The 26801-nt window shown below is 41.3% G+C and overlaps 1 protein-coding gene across 3 annotated transcripts in view; it reads left to right on the forward strand.

The window, feature by feature from the left end:
- PAPSS2 (3'-phosphoadenosine 5'-phosphosulfate synthase 2) overlaps nucleotides 1-26801 on the forward strand; it is a 185690-nt gene that overhangs the window by 93838 nt on the left and 65051 nt on the right. The window contains exon 1 of one of the 3 annotated variants that reach the window (XM_050805561.1): nucleotides 1624-1891. The exons of the other annotated variants lie outside the window; for them this stretch is intronic. Coding sequence (XP_050661518.1) covers nucleotides 1865-1891 — 27 coding nt within the window. The 5' untranslated portion in view covers nucleotides 1624-1864. Of the gene's footprint in view, nucleotides 1-1623; nucleotides 1892-26801 lie in introns of those variants that run through there. 3 annotated transcript variants of the gene reach the window in all.

Consider the following 26801-nt stretch of genomic DNA (forward strand, 5'->3'; position numbering starts at 1 on the left):
TCAGTCTGGTCTCGAACTCCTGACCTCAGGTGATCTGCCCGCTTCGGCCTCCCAAAGTGCTGGGATTACAGGCATGAGCCACAGTGCCTGGCCGCAAATTGCTATTTTTTAATTCACACTTACTTTACCTTCTCTTCGGGCAAGATCTGGCAGAGTCTAAGATACGGCAGAAACTAATATAAAAGGATTTTTCCAATGAAATAAGAATAGGATGTTGCAATTTCAATTTCATATACATTTAAAATGTGCTAGTTTGTATGCAGAACAGAAACTCAAACTCAGTATTTGCCCCTAGCTGCTTACATTGGAAGGGAGTGGTGGCAGTTTCCTCAAAATGAGTAAGAAAATAAATAAGCGACAACTCGAGATTGTACAGACATGCAGGCTGCCTTTTAAGTTTCTGACTCCTGATTTATTTTTCTTTCCCACCTTCCCATGGCGAAGGGCAGTCACTGAATACTCAGATCAAGTGTCTGTCTGGAAAGCTGGCAGTCTTCCAGAAATACAATTAGGTATGAAAGAAAAGTCCCATCTCTCACCTCCTTAGAATATTACTCCAACTCTCTCACAGCAGGAACACTAGAGTGGGAATGAAGAGTGTGGCCCTTGTGTGTCACGTTACTTCTTTTGAGGGTATGGTCATATCCATCTGTTTGTGGCATTATACAAGGAGTCAGTTAAGGTACAAGGGGCGTGAGACCCAGTGACTGCCCCCAAAGTGCTTGTCACTAGAGCTTCTCTCACTTCTACTGGGCCTTGACATTTGGGTTCTTTCAGAGGGTTGCCTCACACTGACCTCTGGTAAAATCTTGGAGCCCTAGGACTAGTCCTGCTCAACTTGTCCCTCCTTTCCTTCTCCTGGGGGCCCATTCCAGTGGGACAGAAGTGCTACTTTGGGGGTGTACTGAAACAAGTCGCTGGACTTCCATTGGCCACTGCCACTTGCTTGACGTTGTGAGGAGGGGCCGTGCCTCCGCAGGTCCATACCTGTAACCCGACGATACTGTTGTGAGCAGGAATGGAAGAAGTGCATGCTCAGCACGATGCGTAGTGAACAGACAAGCTGTGAGCCTTGGGAGTGATCACCATGTGTGATGATGCTGGTGGAGAAAGCCTGCACTGCGGAGGCTGACAGCCTGGGTTTGAATCCCCTCATTTGGAATATAATCTTGGCAAAGTCTGAAAGCCTCAATTGCCTCGTTTGTAAAATGGGGAGTTAGTAGGACTTGCTGCCTGGGGTCGGGGCAGAATGGAGGCGGCCCATGAGAATTAAGGCAGAGCTCAGCGGAGTGCATTGTAAGGATCCATGAATGTGGGCCTTCGTTTTTAGTACTGCATATGAGGATCCTGCTAACAAACTGGCGGCTTCAAGCATCTTTGCCCTTAACCAAATAAGCTCTTAGGTCCTAGACGCAGGACGACTTCCTTGAAGAAGCGCGGGAGGCTGGTGAGGGGAGTGGAGGACGCTCTGGGACCCTCCGGGGGTGGGGCGGGCAGGGTGAACTTGACCCCGGGCCGCGCGCCGGGGGTGCCATCTGCTGCTCCGCTGCAAGGTCTCGCTGGGGACCAGGGCTGGCGGAGCGCGCGCCCGCGAGTAGAGGCCGGGCCGGGGACCCCGCCCAGGCGGCGGCGGCCGGGTCCCCGAGGTTGAGCGCTGCTTGCGGAACCGACGGGGCGGAGAGGAGCGTGGCGGGAGGAGGAGTAGGAGAAGGGGGCTGGTCAAGGGAAGTGCGACGTGTCTGCGGAGCCTTTTTATACCTCCTTCCCGGGAGTCCGGCAGCCACTGCCGCCGCCGCCGCCGCCGCCGTCCCTGAGTCCTTTGGTCTCTGCTCCCGGGACCCGGGCTCCGCCGCAGCCAACCAGCATGTCGGGGATCAAGAAGCAAAAGACGGTAGGCTTCCAGGCGCCGGCTTCCCTCCCCGCCACCGCGCTGCACGCGCCGACCCCCACCCTTCAATCCTCCGGCACTTGGGTCCCACCCTCCCCGGGATGGGGCGTCTGGAGGAGGACGAGGAGGAGGAGGAAGAGGAGGGCACGGAGGGAAGCAGGAGAAAGAGGCTCTGTGTGGAATTCCCGGGGCAGCCGTCGCCCTGCAGCCCCTCTCCACCCTGCGACTCTGGCAATCTGCGCTCCTTCGGGTCGCCACGCCCGCGAGAGACCTCCCGAGCTTCTCAAGTGGGTCTGGATCTAGATCCAGGACCAGGGACAGGAAATCCCCTTTCTTTCCCAGGAGCTCTTCCAGACCCGCCTTTTCTTCTGTAGGGTCTCGGAGCAGATCGAGCTGACTCCCTTCTGCCAGGTCTGGTCGCTGGGGTTTTGTCTATGGGAACTTCCTTGGAGTGGACTTTAATGACGGACTTTCATAGAGGAAACTGCAATTATCGAGGCAAACTGGAGGAAATAGCATTTCTACGCTGGCGGGATTTAGTCCTCTAGCTTGATTTCGGCATCGGGTGGCATCTCGAGTTCAGTAATGAGGGGTGAGGGTGCCCCTCGGTTTGGTGGAGTAAGATGAGGGTACTGTGTTGAGGAGACACAGTTTTACCCAGAATTAATAAAATGAGCTGTCCTCTTTTAATGGGAAATATGAGGGCGTGTCAAAGAGAAAAGTTTCTTTCCCAGCAACATGGGCACCTATAAATTTTGCATTCTTAAAAATGGCAGCAGTTCTATTTGTCAATTACACCCCAATAAAGCTGAAAAAAAAAACGGGAGCAGTAATCATAGACTCATAGAGTTGGATGGCGCCTTCTAGACAGCATTGGGGCCACGTCAGATGTGGTCAGCAAGCCTTGATAAAATCTCACTCAGCAGTCTGGCCGCTGAACATTCTATCTTCAGCCACCATCCTGCAAGCCTCAGGTGATTGTACTGGTTACTGAATGGGTTGATCTCTCTCTAGTGAGTAGACTTGCAACGGACACATAGTAGGTGCCTGATAAATGTTTATTCTTATATAATGTGAATTACCGAAATATCTTTGAGGTGTATTTGTGGTGGGCCGGGGAGAGGTTTAAAAAAAAAACAAAATATAAAGCCAAGAAGTGGGGAAGGAGTGTGGAGGGGCCATGCAGGACTGGAAGGGTCACTTGAGCAGCAAGAGAATAGGGTGGGGGCTCTGTGGCTTCCAGGGACCATACTGGACCAGCAGGAGGGTCCAGGGTGTAGGTGACATCAATTTGGGAAGGGACCTTCATCAAAATCCAGTTGCCTTTCTCAGGAGTAATTTTTAAGTGGGGGACTCTCAGCATTGTAACATATTTTTAAAATAATAAATGAAAATCACTTGTATTTTATTCCTATTTAATGTGATTAATTTCTGTAAAATCCTAAATAGTGTCTTCTAAATGGCAAGCCTCTGTGCCACTAGCTTTTTATATCAGTGGGGTTATAATTCACACTTTCCTGCTTGCATCAAGAATTCCTTCTCAGTTGTGATGGGGGGCTTTGTCAAGCCTTAGAAGGGGACGAGGTGGTCTCTCCTCTTGATGCCTCTGGTTGGCAGGAGCCCAGGAAGAGGAGGGTTTGAGAACAGGGTCATTACAAATCAATTGTAGGGGCTCTGTACAGTCAGAAGCAGTGAGAAATTTGAGGGCTGGAGGGTTTGGTTTTTGTATTTACACATTCTGAACCTTCTGTTTTTTGTTGGGTGGCTATATGTGTGTGTCTGTTTTATACAGCATTAAATGAACTCCTGAAACAGCTAACTGAAATGGAACTTTTCTGAATTTTGATTTAGTCTAACGCAGTTATAACCCATGTACCAAACCAAGTTCCCAAAAGGGCTAGATAGGTACTGTCGGTACTATTCACAGCAAGCCAGCTGTAAATGCATGTGGAATCTCTCAAGCTTTGAATGTTCATTCACAATGTGTTTTGAAACCTTACAGGCCAAAGCAAAATCTGTCCACTGTGTGACCTCTGAACTAATCAATTATTTGATAAGTAAGTATTGCTGACCTCACAAGCTAGCCTGGGAGTGACTGAGCTGATCTTTTATGGTCTTACAGGAATCATCACATCGTTTACTGCACTGTCAACAGAGGATAGTTAATTCACACAGCACCCACTACAGTAACTTCAAATATTTGTTGAGCACCTACTGTGTGCCAGGTGGTATACTGGGTGGGGTAGGGGGAAAGGGAGATACCTCTTTTCCAGGTTTTTTTGGCCACGCTCTCTGGACCACTCTAGGAAGAGGAGATAGTTTTGGTTTAAATGAAAGACTGTAGGATGATTTTTTCATAAGCTGTAGAAAAAATAAATGAAGTGTTCTTTTATAAAGGAAGGTAGCACATTCCTTCTGTGCTATGCATCTTTACCATGGAAACCGAAGAAACAGCTACCAGTCACATTCATCCCTTCCACCCCTCACTTACCTCCAACCTTGGCTACCCTCCCACCCCCACTCCCTATAGGCACACTTAGACACCCAGGAGAGGGAAAGGGACAGACTGCCTCTAGGGGACTGGAAAGAAGGGAAGGCAAAGGCCTGGGCCTTTCCTCTTACATCATTTCCTGGATTAACATTTTTCAAGGCCCACAGACAGTGCTGTTATGTTCTGGAGACACCCAATCTGAAAACATTGACTGAGATATTAAGTTATTTACGAAGGATCAAATAAGACAACAATTGGAAAGGAGTGAAAAGATACTGAAAACCACAGCGCTCTCCGTAGATGTAAGGGATTATCAACCTTTTCCTTATTTATTTTCTTTCTTTTTTTTTCTTTGAGGCAGAGTCTCGCTCTGTCACCCAGGCTGGAGTGCAGTAGCCTGGCATGATCTTAGCTCACTGCAACCTCCGCCTCCCAGGTTCAAGTCATTCTCTTGCCCCAGCCTCCCAAGTAGCTGGGATTATAGGCACTGCCATCATGCCCTGCTTAATTACCTTTTCCTTATTTTCAGAACTGTGTACAGTATAACATTATTTTTCTAGAAGTAGCTACTTTTTTTTTTTTTTTTTTTTTTTTTTTTTGAGATGGAGTCTCACTCTGTCACCCAGTGCAGAGGAGTGATTTTGGCTCACTGCAACCTCCGCCTCCCAGGTTCAAGCAATTCTCCTGCCTCAGCCTCCTGAGTAGCTGGCACTACTGGTGTGTACCACCACGTCCAGGTAATTTTTATATTTTTAGTAGAGACGGGGTTTTGCCACATTAGTCAGGCTGGCATCGAACTCTTGACCTCAGGTGATTCACCCACCTTGACCTTCCAAAGTGCTGGGATTGCAGGCTTGAGCCACTGTACCCAGCTGGAAGTACTTACTTTTAAAACTGTATAAAGACACTACCTAAGGCAAGACATGAATTTCTAGATGAGTAACCACTGGAGGGAGGGAGAAACAAGCATTTCCTAGAGGCCAGACACTCAGACATACTGGATTTCATCTCATCCCCACAGTAGTTCTCATCTCAGGAAACAGCTTTGTCTTCAGGGGAGGAGAAATACTAGGGGCAGGGCGCTATTGAAATTCGAGTCTGTCCAGCATCAAAACTCACCCTCTTGCCCCGCCCCCGTACTTCTGTTTCAGGATGTAACTGCTTTGGCCTAAAGTTTTCTCATCTGTAAAATGTGGGTAATAATAAATTACCGCTTACAATTGTGGTGAAAAGTAAATAACTTCTAAAAATTGTCTTACACAGTGCCAGACCCAGAGTTAGTGCTTCATATGCAGTAGTGATCTCATTTGTATTAAACTATACTGTCATGGTTTGGCATACCTAAAAAGAAAAAAAAGCACCCATCATACTGTTTTGAAGGCTCAGTAAATGACAACAGCCAGAGTATTTTTGTTTTGTTTTGAGACAGGCTGGAGTACAGTGGTGCTATAATGGGTCACTGCAGTCTCGACCTCCTGGGCTCAAGTGATCCTCCTGCCTCAGCCTCCCAAGTACCTGGTACTATAGGTGCACACCATCATGCCTGGCTAACTTTTAAAGTTTTTTTTTTTGTTGTTGTTGTTTGGTAGAGATGAGGTCTCACTATGTTGCTCTGGCCAGTCTTGAACTCCTGAGCTGAAGAGATCCTCCTGCCTTGGCCTCCCAAAGTATTAGGATTGTAGGCTTGAGCCACTGTGCTTGGCCAGCCAGAATACTTAATAAGGAAAAACAAATGCAGAAATATAGAGGTGACAATTTGAATTCTTATTGTGATAAGCTGGATAGAAGACACTGGTTGATGATTAGTGTAGAGATACCAGAGTATCGGTGAGTTTTTGCCAATAACTTTGGCCAAGAACGATAATCCATGCGTAAAGTAAATATTGGACTAACTTCTCTTCACCCTTCCTGTGCCTTCAACCATTCCTACATGTGCCTTAAAATTAGTGTTTCCCAATTCATGCCATCACCATTTATGAGATCATCTGTTTGGACTTCGGTGCAGTTAAAAGATAAATGTGGTTAACTCAGTTATATGTCTCTTTGAGATAATTGTCTTTGTCTTTTATCACTTTTCTCTTGATGCATGTGACTCTGTGGTTTGCTGAGGGGATAATTAGGCTTAGCTCTAATATGGAACCTTTAGGGAATTAGAGTCTGGGAAAGGCATCAATGATGTCAATCTCAGTCCTAGGCGATTTCTGTTTATTTCAAAATCTATCACTAAATAGTAATGGGCACTCATTAGTCTTTGTGTTTGGAAGTCTTAGGAAAATGCAGAAACTAAAGGTAAATCAACATAAATATAACACCAGCTCAACTGGTCTTTTAGCTCCTAGGTGATTTGTTCATATGACGCTTGAAACAGCTTATATGCCCAGCACCTGACATTGATCCTGGCACAGATTTCGATATTTCAATATTCGTTGAATGAATGAATGAGTAAATGGCTAGAGAATTCATTAGAGGATGTATTTGCCCTTAGGATCTATATTTTTTCCTAGATTCCTCACTCTCCCCTCTTCTCTTTATGTGCTTGGTAATTTTTGACTGGGTATTTGTCATTACTGCTGAAAAATTACTTGCAGAGATTCTTTCAGGCCTAGGATGAACGACTTTGTTTTCAGAGAGGATTTACTTTTGTTTCTGCCAGGTGTCTGGCCCCACTCCTAGCCTAGGACTACTTTAACTTGAATTTACCACTTTTTAAAGACTTAGGTGATATGAATTTCGATTGCTATTTTGTACATGAGGGCCAGATTGTGAATACAACTTCCCAGGGACCACCTCCCCTTTTATACTCACTTTCTATGCCAAGACAATTGTCCTTGCGGTCTCTCTGAGTGGGAGGTAGCTTTATTCTGGTTCACTCTTATTTTTAGAGTGTGGTGTTTAGGAGCCCAGCTTAAATTGAGGAAGACCTTTTTTTCTTTTCACCTGAGTGGGTTCTGGGCTTTAATTTCTGATCCACCTCTCTCAGTGAAGCTGTCAAAATCAGTTCATATATGCTCCTCTCAGCAAATATACCCTTATAAGGTAAAAGTGCTTCTCTGCTTACTTATGTCTTTGAGTTCTTGCTTTCTTCCAGATTTTGGCCTCATAGTTTCTTCCTATTTTGTCAGCTATTTGTTGTTTTAATTTTTAATGTTTTTTTTGTTGTTGTTGTTGTTGTTTTATTTTTGTTTTTAGATGGAATGTTGCTCTGTCACCCAGGCTCAAGTGCTGTGGTGTGATCTTGGCTCATTGCAACCTCTACCGCCCGAGTTCAAGCGATTCTCATGCCTCAGCCTCCCTAGTAGCTGGGATTACAGGTGTGCACCACCACACCCGGCTAATTTTTGTATTTTTAGTTGAGACAGGGTTTTACCATGTTAGCCAGGCTGGTCTCGAACTCCTGACCTCAAGTGATCCGTCTGCCTTGGCCTCCCAAAGTGCTGGGATTACAGGCAAGAGCCACCATGCTTGTCCTATTGTTTTAAATTAGATTATTCTATATTATTACTAGCATTTGCAGTTATTTTCAGTGGAAGCATCAATCTGAATAACCTACCCATCACTCTGGAAACAGAAACCTCTACCCTTTCTAGATTCTGTGAATCATTAACATCTCCTATCATACCTTAGCAGACCTGTGCCACTCTCATAAAAGGAGTACTTTATGAACATGAACTCCAATCAAGTAGCTAGTCAAAAATCTTTGATTTAATCCCTTTTCCCTAGGATGTGCTACAGCGTGGAGTGCGGAGTGCTCACCTTATCTTGGTGGTCTCTGCCTATGCAGACATCCTTAGAGATGTGCATTGTCATGTCCAATCCTTAGTGTTGGTCCAATTCAAGTGCATTCTTGTCTAAAAGGCTCCTTCAGTTTCAACAACTCTCCTTCTTTTTTTTTTTTTTTTTTTGAGACGGAGTCTTGCTCTGTCACCCAGGCTGGAGTGCAGTGGCCGGATCTCAGCTCACTGCAAGCTCCGCCTTCTGGGTTCACGCCATTCTCCTGCCTCAGCCTCCCGAGTAGCTGGGACTACAGGCGCCCGCCACCACGCCCGGCTAATTTTTTTTGTATTTTTAGTAGAGACGGGGTTTCACCATGTTAGCCAGGATGGTCTCGATCTCCTGACCTCGTGATCCACCCGTCTTGGCCTCCCAAAGTGCTGGGATTACAGGCTTGAGCCACCGCGCCCGGCCTCTCCTTACTTCTTTCATGCTCTCCTGGGTACCCTGAGGTCGTTTTGTTGCTCCAGCACAACTCTGAGGTCGTGGGGGATGAATTTGGTGGGACTAGTTAAGGTCCTTGACATGTCCCCGCTACTCCCAGGAGTGTGGGAACTAGGTTCCTAGTTTGCTGTGACCATGCAGGGACTTGGAGAAGCTCTGGGGGGCTGCTGAATCCCACCCTCTTTTCCTCTGAGACCAGAAGCACATCCAATGCCCTCTCCTTTCAGAGTCCTCGGGGCTATTTGGCCTCCTTCTTCCCCATGCTCAGCACCAGGGGCAGGACACTACTCCCTGTTTCAGACTCCGACGGGTACCCAAGCTTGCTTTGCTTCTATTTTAATAAAGATTAAAGCTTTCCAGAAAGGTTAATTGGTTTATCATAGCATTGGATTTGTTATAAATTTTGTCTTCTTGTTCCTTTTTCCTGTCTTTTTGATCACCACATTTTTGAAAAATTTACAATAAATTGGCTGGATGTGGTGGCTCATGCCTGTAATCCTAGCACTTTGAGAGGCTGAGGCGGGCGGATCACTTGAGCGAAGGAGTTTGAGACCAGCCTGGGCAACGTGGCAAAACCTCGTCTCTACAAAAATGCAAAAAATTAGCCAAGCATGGGTGGCGCAGGCCTGTAGTCCCAGCTACCCAGGAGGCTGAGGTGGGATCACCTGAGTATTAGAGGTCAAGGCTGCAGTCAGCCATGATCATGCCACTACACTCCAGCCTGGGTGACAGAGTGAGACCCTGTCTCACAAAAACCTCAAAAAACAAACAAACAATAAATTGGTGCACAAGATGAAAATATTTTTTCTCTGTGCAAAAGAGCCACTGTATTAAAACTTGAAATATAACTTGCCTCTGATGACACGTGCTGTATAAAATGGGTTCCATCAGTTGACTGATGTGACTTCCTTTAAAATCTTATCAGCATCCCTTTCTGCATTTCAAATTTACTACTGAAGTTGATTTTGCTATAATTGTTATCGTGCAAGCATGACTGTAATATAAGCATGACAAACTCAATCTGTGTAGCATCAATATTAACTTTTGGCAATAAAAGCAGATAGCCTGTGACAATAAAGATTTTTTAAAACAGTTACATAAATATATTATGTCAAATGCTGCATCATTAATAGTGATAATTTCTCTGCTAGTCAATAGTTGATTAAATGTCTAGTTAACACCTGCTTTATGTTTTATTATTGATTTATTATGAAAAGTATTGATTTTTATCCACCAAGCATCTATATCCAGTCTCATACCATAATTACTTTTTTTTTTTTTTTGAGACGGAGTCTCGCTCTGTCGCCCAGGCTGGAGTGCAGTGGCGCGATCTCGGCTCACTGCAAGCTCCGCCTCCCGGGTTCACGCCATTCTCCTGCCTCAGCCTCCCGAGTAGCTGGGACTACAGGCGCCCACAACCGCGCCCGGCTAATTTTTTGTATTTTTAGTAGAGACGGGGTTTCACCGTGGTCTCGATCTCCTGACCTTGTGATCCGCCCGCCTCGGCCTCCCAAAGTGCTGGGATTACAGGCGTGAGCCACCGCGCCCGGCCATAATTACTTTTTAAAAAAAATTTTATGTTGGGTGTGTGCTTTTAAAGTCATTTGTAGACTTTATGGATTTAAACCACCTAGAAGAAAATCTGAGATTTTATCCCTATAAACTATTCATCTACACCCTCCTCCAATCATTATTAATTTATGAATAATTCATGCCTTCCCAATTTCCAGCAAAGTCAGCAACTCAAGCGTTAGTGATGATTTTATTTTCATACATTTGCTAGTGTTAAAAATATGAATTAACTTTTTGGCCCTCTGCTGGGGGTCCCATGTGTATTACTTTGTTTCCTTAAGGTCTCTAAAATCTTTTCGTTTTTCAGTTCCTGTGAAAATCCTCACTTATATATTTGTTTACCTCACTCACTCAACAATATTTATTGAATGACCAAACCAGGATCTCTATTTGTCATAATTAGCAATAGCTACCAAAGCCTTATATTCTTTAATTATAGTTTTTAGTCTATTCACTGTCTTTAAGTCTATTCTAAACACAGCATTTGCCTTTTTTAATTGAAGCACTCCATCCACACCTTTATATTTATCAATGTTCTGCCCAGTAAGTCTTTCAGTGGCCTTGAGCTAAAAGCAATAAAATTCCCAGCTGACTTTTCTTACGTTTCCTCATTCATTTTTCCACTAAGTTGAACATTATTTACTCTATATTAAGGCTGTCTCTACTTAAAAAGTGAGTGTGTGTGTGTGTTTAAAAGTAATTCTAGTATTTTTGAAGGAAAGGAAAATTAAGAGCTCACTTTTAAGCCCTTTATATGACAGTTGATATACAGCGTTAAGAGCTGTGCCAGGCTCTATGGCCATTCTTTGGGTTGACTGGGTGGGGATACTACTACTGAGCTAGAACTCTAATTACCCAACCACACACTTATCACTTCTTTCTTTATGACATGCTCTTTGAAAGTGGCCCTGCCCATTTTCTATAGCTTTATTTCCTCTTTCATTCAACAAGAAATGTTTGCCATAAACAAAACTTCCTCCCAGTTGGTTTATTACATTCTGACTTAGCTTTAGCATTTTATTGTGGCATTCTGGGGACGGAAAATACAGACCAAAAAGCAGTATTTGAAAGATGTTACTTGACTATTGTGAAATACTTTTGATTGGCTGTACTGTTTCTCTTTAGAAAATTAAACCCTTTCCCACCTCACTCAGTCTTCCTTAAACCTTCTCAAATGGTTGAATTGTTTTTATCAAAAAAAGGGATGCCATTGATTAGATAGCATGCGATGCAGATAAAGTTGTATTCAGTAAAGGCTGGACCAAGTTCAGTTATACACCAAAGCCTCAGTTCAGTTTTATCTCTAAATCCATCCATTTCCATTGCTTCCTAAGTTCACAAAGTTCTATGAAGTCGATTATAGTAACCATGTGTGGTCTTCCCAGGAACTAAATTGCTGACTCCCAATAGAGTGTTTTCCTAAATTATATGAGTAATTATGGCTCTTGGGCCATTGCGTCACTAGTAAAACAATGTTTTGAGTAGTTACTAAAAAATAACCAAATCATAACTAAAATAGTTTTTCATTTGACCTTTGTGTTTAAGTTAGCCAACAGAATAAGAAGACATCAAATAAAGCCTAGACATAAAAATTCCGATTGTGGAATGTGCGAATTTATCTGAAGTTTCTTTTTTTAGAGCATGTTTTGTTAGAAAGTTCCTACTCTGTTGTATTCTGTTCATTGCCATGATTTATTGAGCACTGACCTGTACGTTAACTCACCGACTCTTCACCATCTCATGAAGCAAGTTGTGAATAAATAGTCTGAAGGGAGTTCATTTAACTGAAATGGGTCTTTAGAGAGTTACCCACAGGAGAAGCTAGAATCTTACTAGCTTCTCTGTGGTTAATAAGATGTTTATTTCATAGAGGCAATGAGACTTCATGCTATGTAGCCAACACAGCTAGATTAGGTAACTAGTAATGTATTACTGTTTCATTTATAATATATCTGGCAGCTGTCTACTGCTATTATCTCAAGATAATAATAATGAATTCTGTTGAGAAACATTCCCCAGCACTTTTATTAAAAAAGAGTAAGTGGCATAAATTAGCAAATACATGTTACCCTCACTCTCACACGCGTTTCTTTCTTTATGGTAACATAAGGTGAATAATTGGAAAATAAATGTTATTTGTTCTCAGACTCAACCTGTAATAGTTTTTATTGCCTAGCCTTATGGCTATGTCAATATTCTGCAAAAATGAACAGAATAATTTGTTTCTGCTAAAGCTGCCATACTTGAGCCAAGTTGTAATTATTAATATGATGTAGGTAAAAAAAAAAAAAAAAAAAAAGAAACTAGAGCACGAGTGCATTTTTCACATAAAAATTTGACCCAGTTCAAGGTCGACGCTTAAGGAGGTTGTCAACCGATCAATGAGGAGTGCCTAGAAATAATGGGATTGTAAAAGGTATGTTCTTTACTGTTTGGAAGAAAGATTTGGGAGCATTGTCTCCTTCTAACACAGAGGTAAGGGGAGTCCAAGTTTTTCAGCAATCCTGGGCTAGTATTTCAGCGATAGGTACTAGGAAGGTTCATATTCCCGTTCCCAGGAGATGATTGTATAAAAGGATGGAGCACACACACACTCATGCTGAGGAGAGCAGCATTGGCTGGGTGTATTTCAGGGGATGAAATTGAAGTCTTTTACTGGAGAGGAGCTGCAGTATATCCATTAAATAAAAAGAATCATCACGACTGCATAGAAATTGAATCACAGAATTTGTGTCTTCACAGTGGGATACAAAATTCTGTCTAAAGGATGTGTTGTCTCTGCATAGTTAGCCACATTTAGGGAATGGAAAAATCTGGGTCATCATAAATCCCGGTTTCTTCCATTTTCTTCTTGGTGTTGAGGCTATGACTCAGAAAGCCTTTTACACATCACACTATGTTATCAATCCTTGTTGACATAATAACATCCCTTGGGATTCAGGAAGGCACCTTGTGTACCCAATAGGGTTCCCCAAATTGAAGAAAGGAACAAGCATTTGTCCAGGGACTATCTGTACAGTATCCCATTTCATCCTCACAGTAACCTATGAAGTAGTTCTTGTCCCTATTTTATAGTAGAGAACTCTGAAGCTTGTAGAGGCTAAGTAACTTGCCGCAGGATGCATAACCCTAAATGGCAGAGCTGGAACACAAGTCCCATGTTTTCAACCATTCTTTTTTTTCTTCAGTTAAAATAATATATAATGGATAATATGACTGTGAGAATGCAAAAGGATCTTTTGATCACTTAAACATGCATTTTAATTTTATCTTTGCAGACTAAAAGGATGATGCAGGCACTTTGAAAGGGATTTCCTTAGGGGCTTTTTGGAATGTTGTGTAATCTTTAGAAGATGCAGATTTTAGCAAATGCTGTTAAAAGGCAATAAATGTTAGTTTGGATGAGGCTCTGCGGCCAGTTTTAGGAACAGTAGTCTTTGGAATTGAACCCAACATTTCACCTTAAGAATACAAGGCTTCAGTGTTCTAGTGGGTGAATGCATACACTCAAGAATAAGTGTTTTTAGAAATAATTGCAGCGACTTACACATAACTCTAGACCCAGCCTTGTTCATTATGTGAGTGCTGCACAGTCGAGCATTCATGAGTTACAAATTCATGAGTTCCCAAAGCCCCACAGGCCTGTTCTCTGGATGTACTAGATTTCATCAGCATTTCCATTGCTCAGCACAGAATTTTAATATTTGTGATTCAGGGAGATTGTTTTATATATACAGCCTAATAATGAGAACCAATTAGAAAATATATAAAGAAAATACAGAGAGGTAGCAAAGTACAGCCTACAGTGGAACACCAACAGGGCTAGTGTTAGGAGGGGCAGCTGAAACCTGGGTTGAACACTATAATTGTGTGGCTTTGAGCATCTTCTAATTGCAGTTACACATTTCAGGAGACTCAATTTTATGCATGTGGTATTGCCATAAGGGTAATTGCTACCTCCCTGTATTATAGCGGAGTTCCTCTGGGCATGCATAATACCTTTCTTTCATCATGCTCATCAAGACTTATTCATACGTTGTTATCAATTATCCTAGTAGCTCTACATAATAGGTAGTTACAAGTATTACAAATCATAGATTAGGCCACTAAAATAAAGAAATGAGGTAAATTCTCTGCAGTCTTCTTGTGGGGCAATGTAATAGTAGAGACCACGAGTTTGCCAAGTTCGGTGGCTGATTCCCATGTTTTGTCTGGGATATTGGGATGATATTTCAATGAAGGGTTTCGTATTTGGATTGCACCAAGTTAACTGTGTGCTGCGAAACATTATATGGCTTCATTTTCATTGGGAGAACTAATGATATAAATGATGTAACATATGAATTAAGTGATTTAGCTAATTACACATATTTTTGGATGCTTCTAAAAAACGAATATGTGATCCTTGAAGTACAGAAAGTTGTACATTCAAGGTTTTCTACCCTTTTTGTGTGTGTTTTATTTTAATGAGGACAGTGGGAACTACACCATTTCTTTCCTGCAAGTTCATCCTGGATTACCTTTTTATATCCATTAAACATAGAAATTCTGAAGCCATGTCTGCCTACATGTCATCTTGATTGCCTGTGTGAACAGTTGCAGATCAAATGTAGAAGCAGTTACTATTTAAAAAAAAAAAGGTGTTATAGACCAAGGGTTGAGGAAAGAGAAAGATACAATGACAATGAGATACCTTGGGGGAAACGAGCCTTTAGACCAGGGGTTAGCAAACCATATCCTGTGAGCCAAACCACAGTCACCTGCCTGTTTTGGTAGGCCTATAAGCTAGGAATGGTTTTTACATTTTTTAAAAAGACTGATGGGGAAAAGTCAAAGGAAAATGATATTTTGTGGTATGAAAAGTACATGAAATTAAAATTTTAGTGTCTGTAAATAAAACTTTTGAAACACCATGCTTATTCATTTGCATACTATGGCTGCTTTTACAGCAAGGATGGATATTTCTGTGTGGCCTGCAAGGCTGAGAATGTATACTATCTGATCCTTTAAGAAAAATTTGCCACCTCCCGCTATATACAGTGGGAGCCAGTGTTCAGTTGGAAGATGCTTAGACCCATGGCCTGTCAGCATGTAACTCTATGTGTCTGAATTCAGAGAGCTGAGTACTAGCTGTACTTCATGAGCCCCATTGAACTGTGTTTGGTGTATTGTCATTGTTTTGGTAAAACATTAATTTTAAAGCTCTGTGGAACTCACTATTGTGTCTACCGTAATGATATTATTCAGATTATTTATTAATTACAACATTCCCTTTATAAATATCTCTGGAATTTTCTTTATTTTTGTTTTTGTAGAGACGGGTCTCCCTATGTTGCCCAGGCTGGTCTTGTACTCCTGACCTCAAGCGATCCTCCCACCTTGGCCCCCTAAAGTGCTGGGATTACAGGCGTGAGCCACTGTGCCCAGCCTGGGATTTTCTTTATATTCTCTTTATAAAAATACATAGGGAGACATTTCTGTCTAGTTTTACTATGAGAAGGGTTATATTTTTCTGAGCTGTGTGTGTGTTTGTGTGTGTATGTATTTGTGTGTGTGTGTGTGTGTGTGTGTGTGTGTCTAATTCCTTTGGGAATTTTGGGACCATCCAGGTATCCAGGTTTTCCCCCTCAAGATGCCTGCCAGAAAGCTCAGAAGTGAATTTTTGGCTTCCTTTTTTTTTTTTTTTTTTTTTTTTTTTGCACCAGCTTTATGCTTGGTACCACTTCATTTTATGCCCCTGGGTTGTTCTCTTTCCCTTTTCTTGTCCACTTCTGATTCATGAGTTTTTGCTATGCTTTATGAATCTCCTAAGTCACTAAATACTTTTAGGAACTCTACAGAACATTAAAATATAAAATTAATGGTAAGACATATTTGAATTTTTGTTCTAGAAGGTCCCAGAGCTCTCCTTTACCATTCTACCTCAGAGAGCCCTTTTCCTTCTGCCTGTTATCTTGGGACTGTCCAGGGCTCTATGCCTGCATTGCCTAGAGCCAGTCCATGAAGTGCTCATTGAGTGTTTTGTAGTGTAATGTTCTACCCTTCCTGCAAGCTTACAAATCAACCCCTTCGAGACTGATAAAGAGAGAGCAGAGGTTCTTTAGTATCTAGAATCCAGAGAAGTCAGGAAGGTTGTGAACTTGGATGGGTAAAAATTTTTTTTTTTTTTTTTTTTTAGCTGAAGTCTTGCTCTGTTACCCAGTCTGAAGTTCAGTGGTACAATCTCGGCTCACTGCAACCTCCACCTTCCACGTTCAAGCGATTCTCCTGCCTCAGCCCTCTGAGTAGCTGGGATTACAGGTGTGCGCCACCACACTCGGCTAATTTTTTATATTTTTGGTAGAGACGGGGTTTCACCATATTGGCCAGACTGGTCTTGAACTCCTGGCCTCAAGTGATCCTCCTGCCTAGGCCTCCCAAAGTGCTGGGATTACAGGTATCAGTCACCGTGCCCAGCAGTAAAATTTTTTTATAACTTGTAACAGAAATGTAGCATTTTCTTTTCTTTTTTTTTTTTTTTTTTTTGAGACGGAGTCTCGCTCTGTCGCCCAGGCTGGAGTGCAGTGGCCGGATCTCAGCTCACTGCAAGCTCCACCTCCCGGGTTCACGCCATTCTCCGGCCTCAGCCTCCCGAGTAGCTGGGACTACAGGCGCCCGCCACCTCGCCCGGCTAGTTTTTTGCGTTTTTTAGTAGAGACGGGGTTTCACCGTGTTAGCCAGGATGGTCTCGATTTCCTGACCTCGTGATCCACCCGTCTCAGCCTCCCAAAGTGCTGGGATTACAGGCTTAAGCCACCGCGCGCCCGGCCCCTGAAATGTAGCATCTTCTTCAGTTATGAAGACAGGCAACAAACCGCAAGCAATATTAGCAATACTTGTGACTGTGTCACCAGCAGAAACCACAGATACTTTAATATCAAATTATATTGTTGTAGATGTTGCAAAATATCTGTGCTCTTTATTACTAGAAAAATTAAGATATATAAAAAGATCTATAAAAGAGTTATAAAAATACTTCAAAATTAAGATTATAGCTGTCTACCTAGACAGCTAGTTCGTGTTATTTAATACATTGCTAAAGAAGCATATTTATTACTGTGCTATAATTTTTAAAAAGCATTTTGTTACTGTAATTCTTTTTATTTTATTGGCAATCCTTTGTGTTTTATGCATTTAAAAACACTTTTCTGAGAGGGGATCCATAGGCGACCATAGGGGTTTTTGACTCAAAAAAGGATAAGAAACCTCCATGCATGGGTGTGCCCACAGGCATGTATGCACACACAGACACAGATACACAATTTTTACATAAGATTTCAAAGAGTTATAGACTCCTCTTACAAGACCTATGTCTAGGAACTGCAGTTTGAGATCTTATGCCCTATTGGCTAAAATTCAAAATAGCAGGCCCTAAGAGGGAGAGCCTTTATTTTGTTGTCTTTTTAAAACACTGTTCAAATGAATCTTTTTTACTAATGACTTAAAACACCCTCTTAGTTATAGCATTAGCACTGGCTGCTATCATTTAGTATTACCTCTTCTATGAAACAAGGAATGTATATATACTTATGAAATCATTCTCTTGGTTTATACCATATCAACTAGATATTTGTCAGTGAAAAATTGAAAATCTACCTCTTCACCCTCTTTGAACTGTAGTTTGCATTAAAAAGGTTTGCATATTTGAATTTTCAAAACTTGATATGTGTGTATTTCGTAAGTTTGGAATTGGATACAAAGTACAAATATTACTGTAAGTTAATGACATAATCCCTTTTGTATTATTCTGTGTCTTGAGTGGTTTTGTTGCTGTAAGTCAAGCATATTTATTATTCATGTATAGAGGAGCCAAGGTTCATTTGATAATGTAATTTTGTGCTAATAGGTTGTGTTGTAAGTCCCTGGTTAGGATTTACTTACACCTGCATGGGTTTTATGCTTCCCTCTGTTCCATTCATTACGCTGCTATTCTGAATGCATCTCTTAATTTAGTGAGATCTGGGTGCGAACTTAGAGATGATGTAGTCCAGTTTTTCTCCACCCTGCTAAGCTTCACAAAATATTGATGCCTGGACCGCACTCCTAGTGAATCTGATTGAATGGATCTGTGTTGGGGAATGGAGGCAGTCTTCCAAAAAACCAACTGCAAGGTTTCTTGGTTCAGCCAGGCTTCAGAATCTCAGCCTAGCCTAATTCCTTCCCCATGCAATTGAGAGCATTGTGACATGCCTGAGGGCCGCTGGCTAGTTAGTAACAGATGAGTTTTCTCTACTTCAGAAAGCTATTTTCCCCTTCCAGATTTTTTTTTTTTTTTTAATGTAAAGCCATTTCCCAGCCATTGCAGTCTTCTGTGGTCACTGCATTCCTCATGGAATATTTAAGATTAAATATTTAAAATTAAATATTCCATGAGGAATATAGCTGGAATGTTTAAAATCTTACTATCCTTGTCCTGTTTTACCATTACCTAATGGGAAGACAGCTTTCTGGGAAAACCTGAAGACCATTCTTTCTTAGTGAGCTGTTCTTGACGGTGGTGACTTTATCTTTGGAAATTTGCCGTGTTCCCATATCACAATTAAGGAAGTGGCTTAAGAAAGTAGGTTGTAATTCTCTAGAGTGTTTAAGTCTCCAGATCTCACTGTTGAACTTTATATGTTCCAATGGGAATAAATCTAAAATAATTTCCTTGTCATATTTGATAGACATGAGTATTAGGGTCGACCCATATTGGAAGAACCCTCCAAAAACGGGCCTGCCTCTCCTTTGTGAGTTTTCAGTGTAATTCTAGCATTTCTGGGAGAAATATGTAAGTACCTCAAGGGCAGAAATGCTGCCCATTCATATGTTTCATAATTATCACCTAAAACTTAGAATGGATCAAATTAACTCATAAGCTTTGTACCTTTTCCACACAAGCTAATAGATTTCCCGACTTGGTTTATCTGATCATGAATTTTGATCAACTTTATCTCACTAGGTTTAAAAATTAATATGTTGCATTATATAGCACTTATCTTTACAGAGATTATTCATCTTTAATGCAATAAATAAAAGAAAAGCCAAGCCGGGTATGAGGACACATACCTGTAGACGCAGCAGCTAGCTACTTGGGAGGCTGAGTTAGTTGGGAGGATCACTTGAGCCCAGCAGTTCAAGGCTGCGGTAAGCCAAGATTGTGCCACTGTACTTCAGCCTGGGTGATAGAGTGAGACTCTGTCTCAAAAAAAAAAAAAAGGCCAGATGCGGTGGCTTATGCCTGTAATCCCAGCACTTTGGGAGGCCAAGGCAGGCAGATCACTTGAGGTCAGGAGTTCGAGACCAACTTGGACAACATGATAAAACCCTGTCTCTACTAAAAATAAAAAAATTAGCCAGGCATGGCAGCGCACTCCTGTAATCCCAGCTACTCCAGAGGTTGAGGTAGGAAAATTGCTTGAACCCGGGAGGCAGAGGCTGCAGTGAGCTGAGATCACGACACTATACTCCAGCCAGGGCAACAGGGCGAGAATCCATCTCAAAAAATAAGATAAAATAAAAAGACAGACATTTAATGCAGATATATAAGCTTTAAAAGATTGGATGACTCAAGCCAATGGCATTTCTTTTTTTTCTGATTTACAGTTGTGTTTTTTTAAGGATGGCAACTTTGTTCTACTTTCTTCTTCCTTCTATATTATTTTGAAGTGAATTTGATTACAAATATTTTGAAAAATATATGCCCCTATGTATTGAATCTAAAAGCAATTACAAGTTGTCCTTTTCCTCTAATTCTCCTATGCAACTATCAGAATGGAAAATAAATTTCAGGATACTTTTGGACCAAAAATGACAGAGATCAAATTGCTTGACATCTAGTAACTGGAGTGGGAATGAAAGAGGAGGCAACTCTACAGCAAGCCCTGTCACCAGCCCCATGCAGGAGAAGCATGGAGAATTAAGATAGTCGCCTCCTCTAAGAAGCTTTGTGTGCTTTTCCAGGATCTTCATTTTCCTAGGCAATACGATTTCAAAGTGTTGTCTAGTAAGAACCCTTTATCAAGTTATAACTGGAAAGCTACCCATTATCTCTTTATATGATGACAGCATCCACTATGTAAGATTTATATTATATGCATGCGTGTGGAATGTTCTTTGAACCACTCTCTAACTATGGTCATAGGTCAGTACCTGCCGGAGAATGAAGATTTTTAAAAATTGTGATCACAGAGTTGAGAATATAATCTTTTTAAAAAAGATATGCTTAGCCTTGTTAATAAAGGTAAGCATTTTAAGCATTTATTTTATAAAGAAGAGGTTTGATGGAGCAAAGATTAAAGCATTGAGAAACCATAGAAATACAAGAAAAAAATCCCTGAATATTGTGTAATCACAGAACGGGGAAGAACTCTTCTAAGTATAACACACATTCAGATACTATAAATTTTTTGAATATAAAAACTTTTTTTTTTTGCCCAGAAATAAATCCACTTATTTGTAGCCAACTGATTTTCTACAAAGGCACTAAGAATATACACTGGAGAAAGGATACCCTCTTCAATAAATGGTGCTGGGAAAATTGACTATTCTTACACAGAAGATTGAAACTGGACCCCTGTCTCTCACCATATACAAAGATCAATGGATGATGGATTAAAGATGTGAATATAAGACCCCAAACTTTAAAACTACTGGAAGAAAACACAAGGAAAAGACTTCAAGATATTGGTCTAGGCAAATATTTTAGGGTTAAGACCTTAAAAGCACAGACACCTAAAACGAAAATAGTCAAATCGAACTATATTAAACTAAAAATCTTTTGCACAACAAAGGAAACAATCAACAGCATGAAGAGACCACCTGTTGAATGAGAGAAAATATTGCATACTATTTTCCTACAAGGGACTAATATCCAGACTATACCAGAAACCCAGCAGTGTAAAAGAAAAAAAAAAAAAAACATTAAAAAGTGGGCAAAGGACATGAATAGACAATTCTCAAAAGAAGACATGCAAATGGCCAACAGATATGTGAAAAAATGCTCCACATCACTAATTGTCAGGAAAATTCAGATCAAAACCATGAGATATTACCTCACCTCATGTAGAAGGACTATTATGTAAAAAGTAAAAAAAAAAATAATACTGGCGAGGATGTGGTAAAAAGGGAATTCATACACTGTTGGTGGGAATGTAAATTAGTAAAGCCACTATGGAAAGCAATTGGAGATTTCTCAAAAAACTGAAAACAGAACCATGATACAGTCCATCAGTTCCACTGCTGGTATCTATTCAAAGGAAAAGAAATCAGTATATCAAAGAGATACCTACATTTACTTGTCTATTGCAGCACTATTCACAATAGCAAAGACATGGAATAAACCCAGGTGTCCATCAACAGGCAAATGGATAAAGAAAATGTGGTATATGTTTACAACAGAATACTATTCAGCCATAAAAATGAATGAAATCATGCCATTTGCAGCAATGTGAATGCAACTGGAGGTCATTATATTAAGTGATATAACCCAGGCACAGAAGGACAAACATTGCATGTTTTCACTCATATACAGGAGCTAAAAAACTTGATATCTTCAAGGTAGAGAGTAGAATAATACACACTAGAGGCTGGGAAAATCGGTTAGGGTGGGGAGATGAACAAAGATAGGTTAACAGGTACAAACACAATTAGATAAAAGTTATAATAAGTTCTATTGTTCTACAGCAGAGCAGAGTGACTATAGTTAACAACAATGTATTGTATATTTCAAAAGAGCTGGAAGTGAAGACTGGAATTGTTCTCAACACTTAAAAATGATAAATGCACAAAGTGATGGACTCTTTAAATACCCTGACTTAATCATTACACATTCTATACATGTAACAAACTATCACATGTTCCCTATAAGTATGTAAAATAAATAACGTATCAATAAAAAACCAAACATTTAAAAAATTACATGCCAAAAATTTTTTTTACTTTAAAACAAAAGTCAAAAGACAAGCAAAAACCTAGGGGATAGCTTGTAACTCATAGGAGACATAGGACTGTTTTCCAAAATGTATAGAACTCCTATAAATGAGTATTTTTAAAAACCAGCAGGCCTGACGCAGTGGCTCGTGCCTGTAACCCCAGCACTTCAGGAGGCTGAGACAGGTGGATCGCTTGAGTCCAGGCGTTCAAGACCAACCTAGGCAACATGACAAAACCCCATCTCTACAAAAAATATAAAAATTAGCCAGGTATAGTGGTGCGTGCCTGTAGTCCCAGGTACTTGGGAGGCTGAGGTGGGAGTATCGCTTGAGACTTGAAGGTCAAGGCTGCAGTGAGCCACCATGATCGTGCCACTGCGCTCCAGCCTGGGCAACAGTGAGAACCTATCTCAAAAAAAAAAAAAAAAAAAAAAGTCAGTATCATCACAATCTCCACTGTTGTACCTGGTCCACTGTCTGCAAGGACAAGTTATTGATCAGGAGGATTTCCAACCAAGAGCGAGAACCCAAATGAATCGGCACAACTCGTCTTCTGCTACTGGAACAAACAAGTTGCCCAGTTGTCACTTTGGGCGCTAAAGAGGGACTTACTCTCAGATTTGGGAACTAGACCTGTTACTATTTTCTTTAGCACTGGAGGGAGCCTTCCTTTATTTGGTCTCACTCTAAGTCCGTTTCACACTGAAGTCAATTTTAAGTCTGTGCTTCGCAAGTATGAATTGAAAATGGTGGTGGGGGGTGCTTTCTTGGTGTTGGCACCTGGATAACAAAGTACCCCAGGAACAAGCTTTCATTCATCAATGGAATACACTGGATTTCTGTCTTACAGTTCAGGGTGGGCCAGAAGGAGCCACGGTGGGTCTGTAGAGGGATGAATCGGCATCCTGTTAGAAAGGTGCTGGGCCCCTCCTCAGTCACTTTGAATGCTCTCTGTTTTTGCAACAGTCATGACCCACATTTTAAAACTTTTTAAGTATAAAATCAATATAAAAATATATAAATTTTAAGTGTGCTACTCCGTGAATTTGTGTGATGGTATTTCAGGTAGCATTCTGTTTTCTAATCTGTGTACTGGCACACACTTTCATAACTAGCACACAGATTAGGAAACAGAATACTACCTGAATCCCACAAATGCCTTCCAGTCACTACCTTCTTCTCCTCGGTAACCATCTTGACTAATCTTGTCGGTTTTTGAGCTTTTAGAAATGGAATTCTACATTATACAATCTTCTGTGTTTGGTTTCTTTTGCTCCAAAATGTATTTGTGAGAGTCATTCGTATTGTTTGCGTGCGATTGGAATTTGCTCATTCTCCCTGCTGTACAGTGTATTCCACTGCTGGAATAATTAAATATGTGGTTCTCCACTGGGGGTGATTTTGCCTTGGGCAATGTCTGGAGACCGTTTTCTAGTTGTTACAACTCACAGTAAGGGAAGGGGGTGTTGCTGCTATCATCCTACAATGCACAGGACCACAGGACAGCCCCCCTAACACAAAGAACTATCAGGCTCAAAATGTCAATAGTGCCAAGGTTGAGAAACCCTGCTGTGTAGCGTTGGATCATGTGAATATTCTCTGCGTATTTCTTAGAGCCTCAACTTGAGCATTTATGAGCATAAAACAGCTCAGCCCTGGCTTTGAAGTTCTTGAAACCATGCTTACCGTCATCAGAATAAAACGACTACCAAACAGGAGGAGTTTTAAATGTTTACAATAACTGCTAAGAGTCAAAGTATACTGTCATGTATAGTCTTGGTCATAGACAAAAAATGTACATTTGAAACTACTACAAGAATTTGAAGAGGTTTTAAGTGAGAAAGTGAAATTGGCTAAGTCAAGGTTTTCATCAAAGAGTGAAAAGACTTTTCTTAGAAACAGCTTTATTGAGAAATAATTTGTATACTATATAATTCACCCATTTTAACTGTACAGTTTAAAGATTCCTAGGAAATTTACAGAGTAGTACAACCATGACCACACTCTAATTTTAGAACATTTTCATTACACTAAAAAGATCCCTGGTGCCCATTTGCAATCATTCCCATTCCTACCCCAAGTCCCGAGAAGCTACCAGTCTACTTTCTGTCTCCAGATAGTTTCCTTTTTTGGATGTTTCTCATAAATGGAATGATAAAATATGTAATCTTTTGTGACTGGCTTCTTTCACTTAGCATAATGTTTTAAGATTCATTCATGTTGCTGCAGGTATCAGTACTTCATACTTTTTATGGCTGAATACGATTCCATTGTATGGATATACCACATTGTTTATCCATTAACAGTTTGACGGACATTTGGGTTGCTTACAGTTTGGTCCTATTATGAAGAATGGACATGAAGAATTTTTGAAGGGTGGCTAGATAAATGATTAGCACAAGTAGGCTTTTGAAGAAGGGACATGATTTTGAGCCAGATGATCTATGTTGTTTAGAGGAATAATGTGAGCGATTGAAAAAATAGACTATGAAGAGAAAAGGACAAGAATGACACAAGAAGTATTAGACTTACAGGGAAAGGAGATCTCTGACAGACCAATACAGACCCTAGTATTTCAAAGGTATTTTATAGCCAAGCCGGCTAGGCTTCAGAGCAGCAAAGGTCTACAGAGGAGCAAAGGGTAACACCTCACTCTCCTCCCCAGTCTTGTGGGCACAAACCCAGTTGGCATAGCCTTGAGGCTAATTTTTCCAGTTGAAGCAAGAAGACCCTTGGTTTTTGGCATTTAATAACTAACATTCAAACAAGGCACTTTAAAAAATCTACAATTTGAGAGGATTTCCTGGCACTATAAAACCTCTTCCCTCAATGGGAGTTGTTCTCCCTTCTTGAGTTGGAGTGTTATTAAGTCCGTAAAATGGAAAGTACATGTAGAGTAATCACACAGTTATTTTGTATTAGAGAAAAGTTATGAAGTATGGCATCGATAAAGATGTTAGGAAAAAAAAATTCACTAAAAACAATCATGAAATGGTAAAGAAAATTCCCATCCTCAACCCATCTGCATCAAATGAAGGTGCTGCTGACAGTAGATATTAAAAGACATGTTGAACACATAAAGTCCAGGTGGCCGCAATGCTTTCCTTTTATCCCTTCCTACATAGATAGGTGGAAGGGACTCGGTACAATAAAAAGAAGGAGCATGTAGAAAAACTTGAGCGATTTGAGACATTCCAAGGCAGAGCTGACCAGTAAAGGTGAAGCACCTGGAAGCCTTTATTCTCCATCAGGAAGGGAGGATACAGAGCAAGGGGGCTTTTAAGTGGGAGATGCTGCGTGTGCTTTCCCCATAAATTTGAGGGCAGTACACAGTATTCCAAGTTGTGTAGCTTCTCACATGCAAGCCAGGCCCAGAACCACTTGCATCCACAACTATTTCTTTTTCTTTTTCTTTTCTTTCCTTTTTTTTTTGAGACAGAATCTTGGTTTGTCGCCTAGGCACTGAAGTGCAGTGATCTCAGCTCACCACAATCTCCCTCTCCCAGGTTCAAGCGATTCTCCTGCTTCAGGCTTCTGAGTAGCTGGGACTACAGGTGTGCACCACCTCACCCGGTGAATTTTTGTATTTTTAGTAGAGATGGGGTTTCAGCATGTTGGCCAGGCTGGTCTTGAACTCCTGACCTAAGGTGATCCACCAACCTCAGGACATCCGGCCACCTCAGCCTCCCAAAGTGTTGGGATTACAGGCTTGAGCTACTGTGCTTGGCCCACAGCCATTTCTTGAACATGAGTTCAACAATGTGGACCTTGTGTGTGTGCAAGGGAATATGCCTTATATTCATCCTCTATTCTATCACCTGACAAGAACCAAACAGAACTCAATGGTGTAAATTTGCATTCATGTGCAGGGTTCCTGCAATGATGATCCTGCATAATTGTTGTTGGAAATCATTTGTCTTCTATTGGATTCATGAAGGCTTAAACACATGGTCAGGGGATCACACTCACTAAGTGGCCTGATCTCGGCTCACTGCAAGCTCTGCCTCATGGGTTCACGTCATTCTCCTGCCTCAGCCTCCTGAGTAGCTGGGACTACAGGCACCCGCCACCACGCCCGGCTGATTTTTTTTTTTGTATTTTAGTAAAGACGGGGTTTCACCATGTTAGCCGGGATGGTCTCTATCTCCCGACCTCGTGATCTGCCCGTCTCAGCCTCCCAAAATGCTGGGATTACAGGTGTGAGCCGCCGCGCCCAGCACTAATAGCTCTTTTATGTTTCTTCCACTTGTTGAGATAAAATCTTTTTTTTTTTTTTTTTTTTTGAGACAGGGCTTCACTCTGTCACCCAGGCTTGAATACAGTGGTGTGATCATGGCTTGCTGCAGCCTCAACCTCCTAGGTTCAAGTGATCCTCCCACCTCAGCCTCCAGAGTAGTTGGGACCACAGGTGCAAACCACCAACCACACTTGACTAATTTTTAAAATTTTTGTAGAGATGGGGTCTCACTATGTTGCCCAAACTGGTCTGGAACTCCTGGCTTCAAGTGATCCTCCCACCTTGGCCTCCCAAAATGCTGGGATTACAGAAGCGTGCCACCACACCTGGCCTCAGATTAAATATCTTGCATCTACTCCATACCAGAGAAAAATAGAGAATTGACATGTAGCCTGCATAGCTTTTTTGAATTCTTTTACAATAACTCTGTACCAGTACGTGTTGTCA

Source organism: Macaca thibetana, chromosome 9, assembly GCF_024542745.1.
Source record: "Macaca thibetana thibetana isolate TM-01 chromosome 9, ASM2454274v1, whole genome shotgun sequence".
NCBI lineage: Eukaryota > Metazoa > Chordata > Mammalia > Primates > Cercopithecidae > Macaca > Macaca thibetana.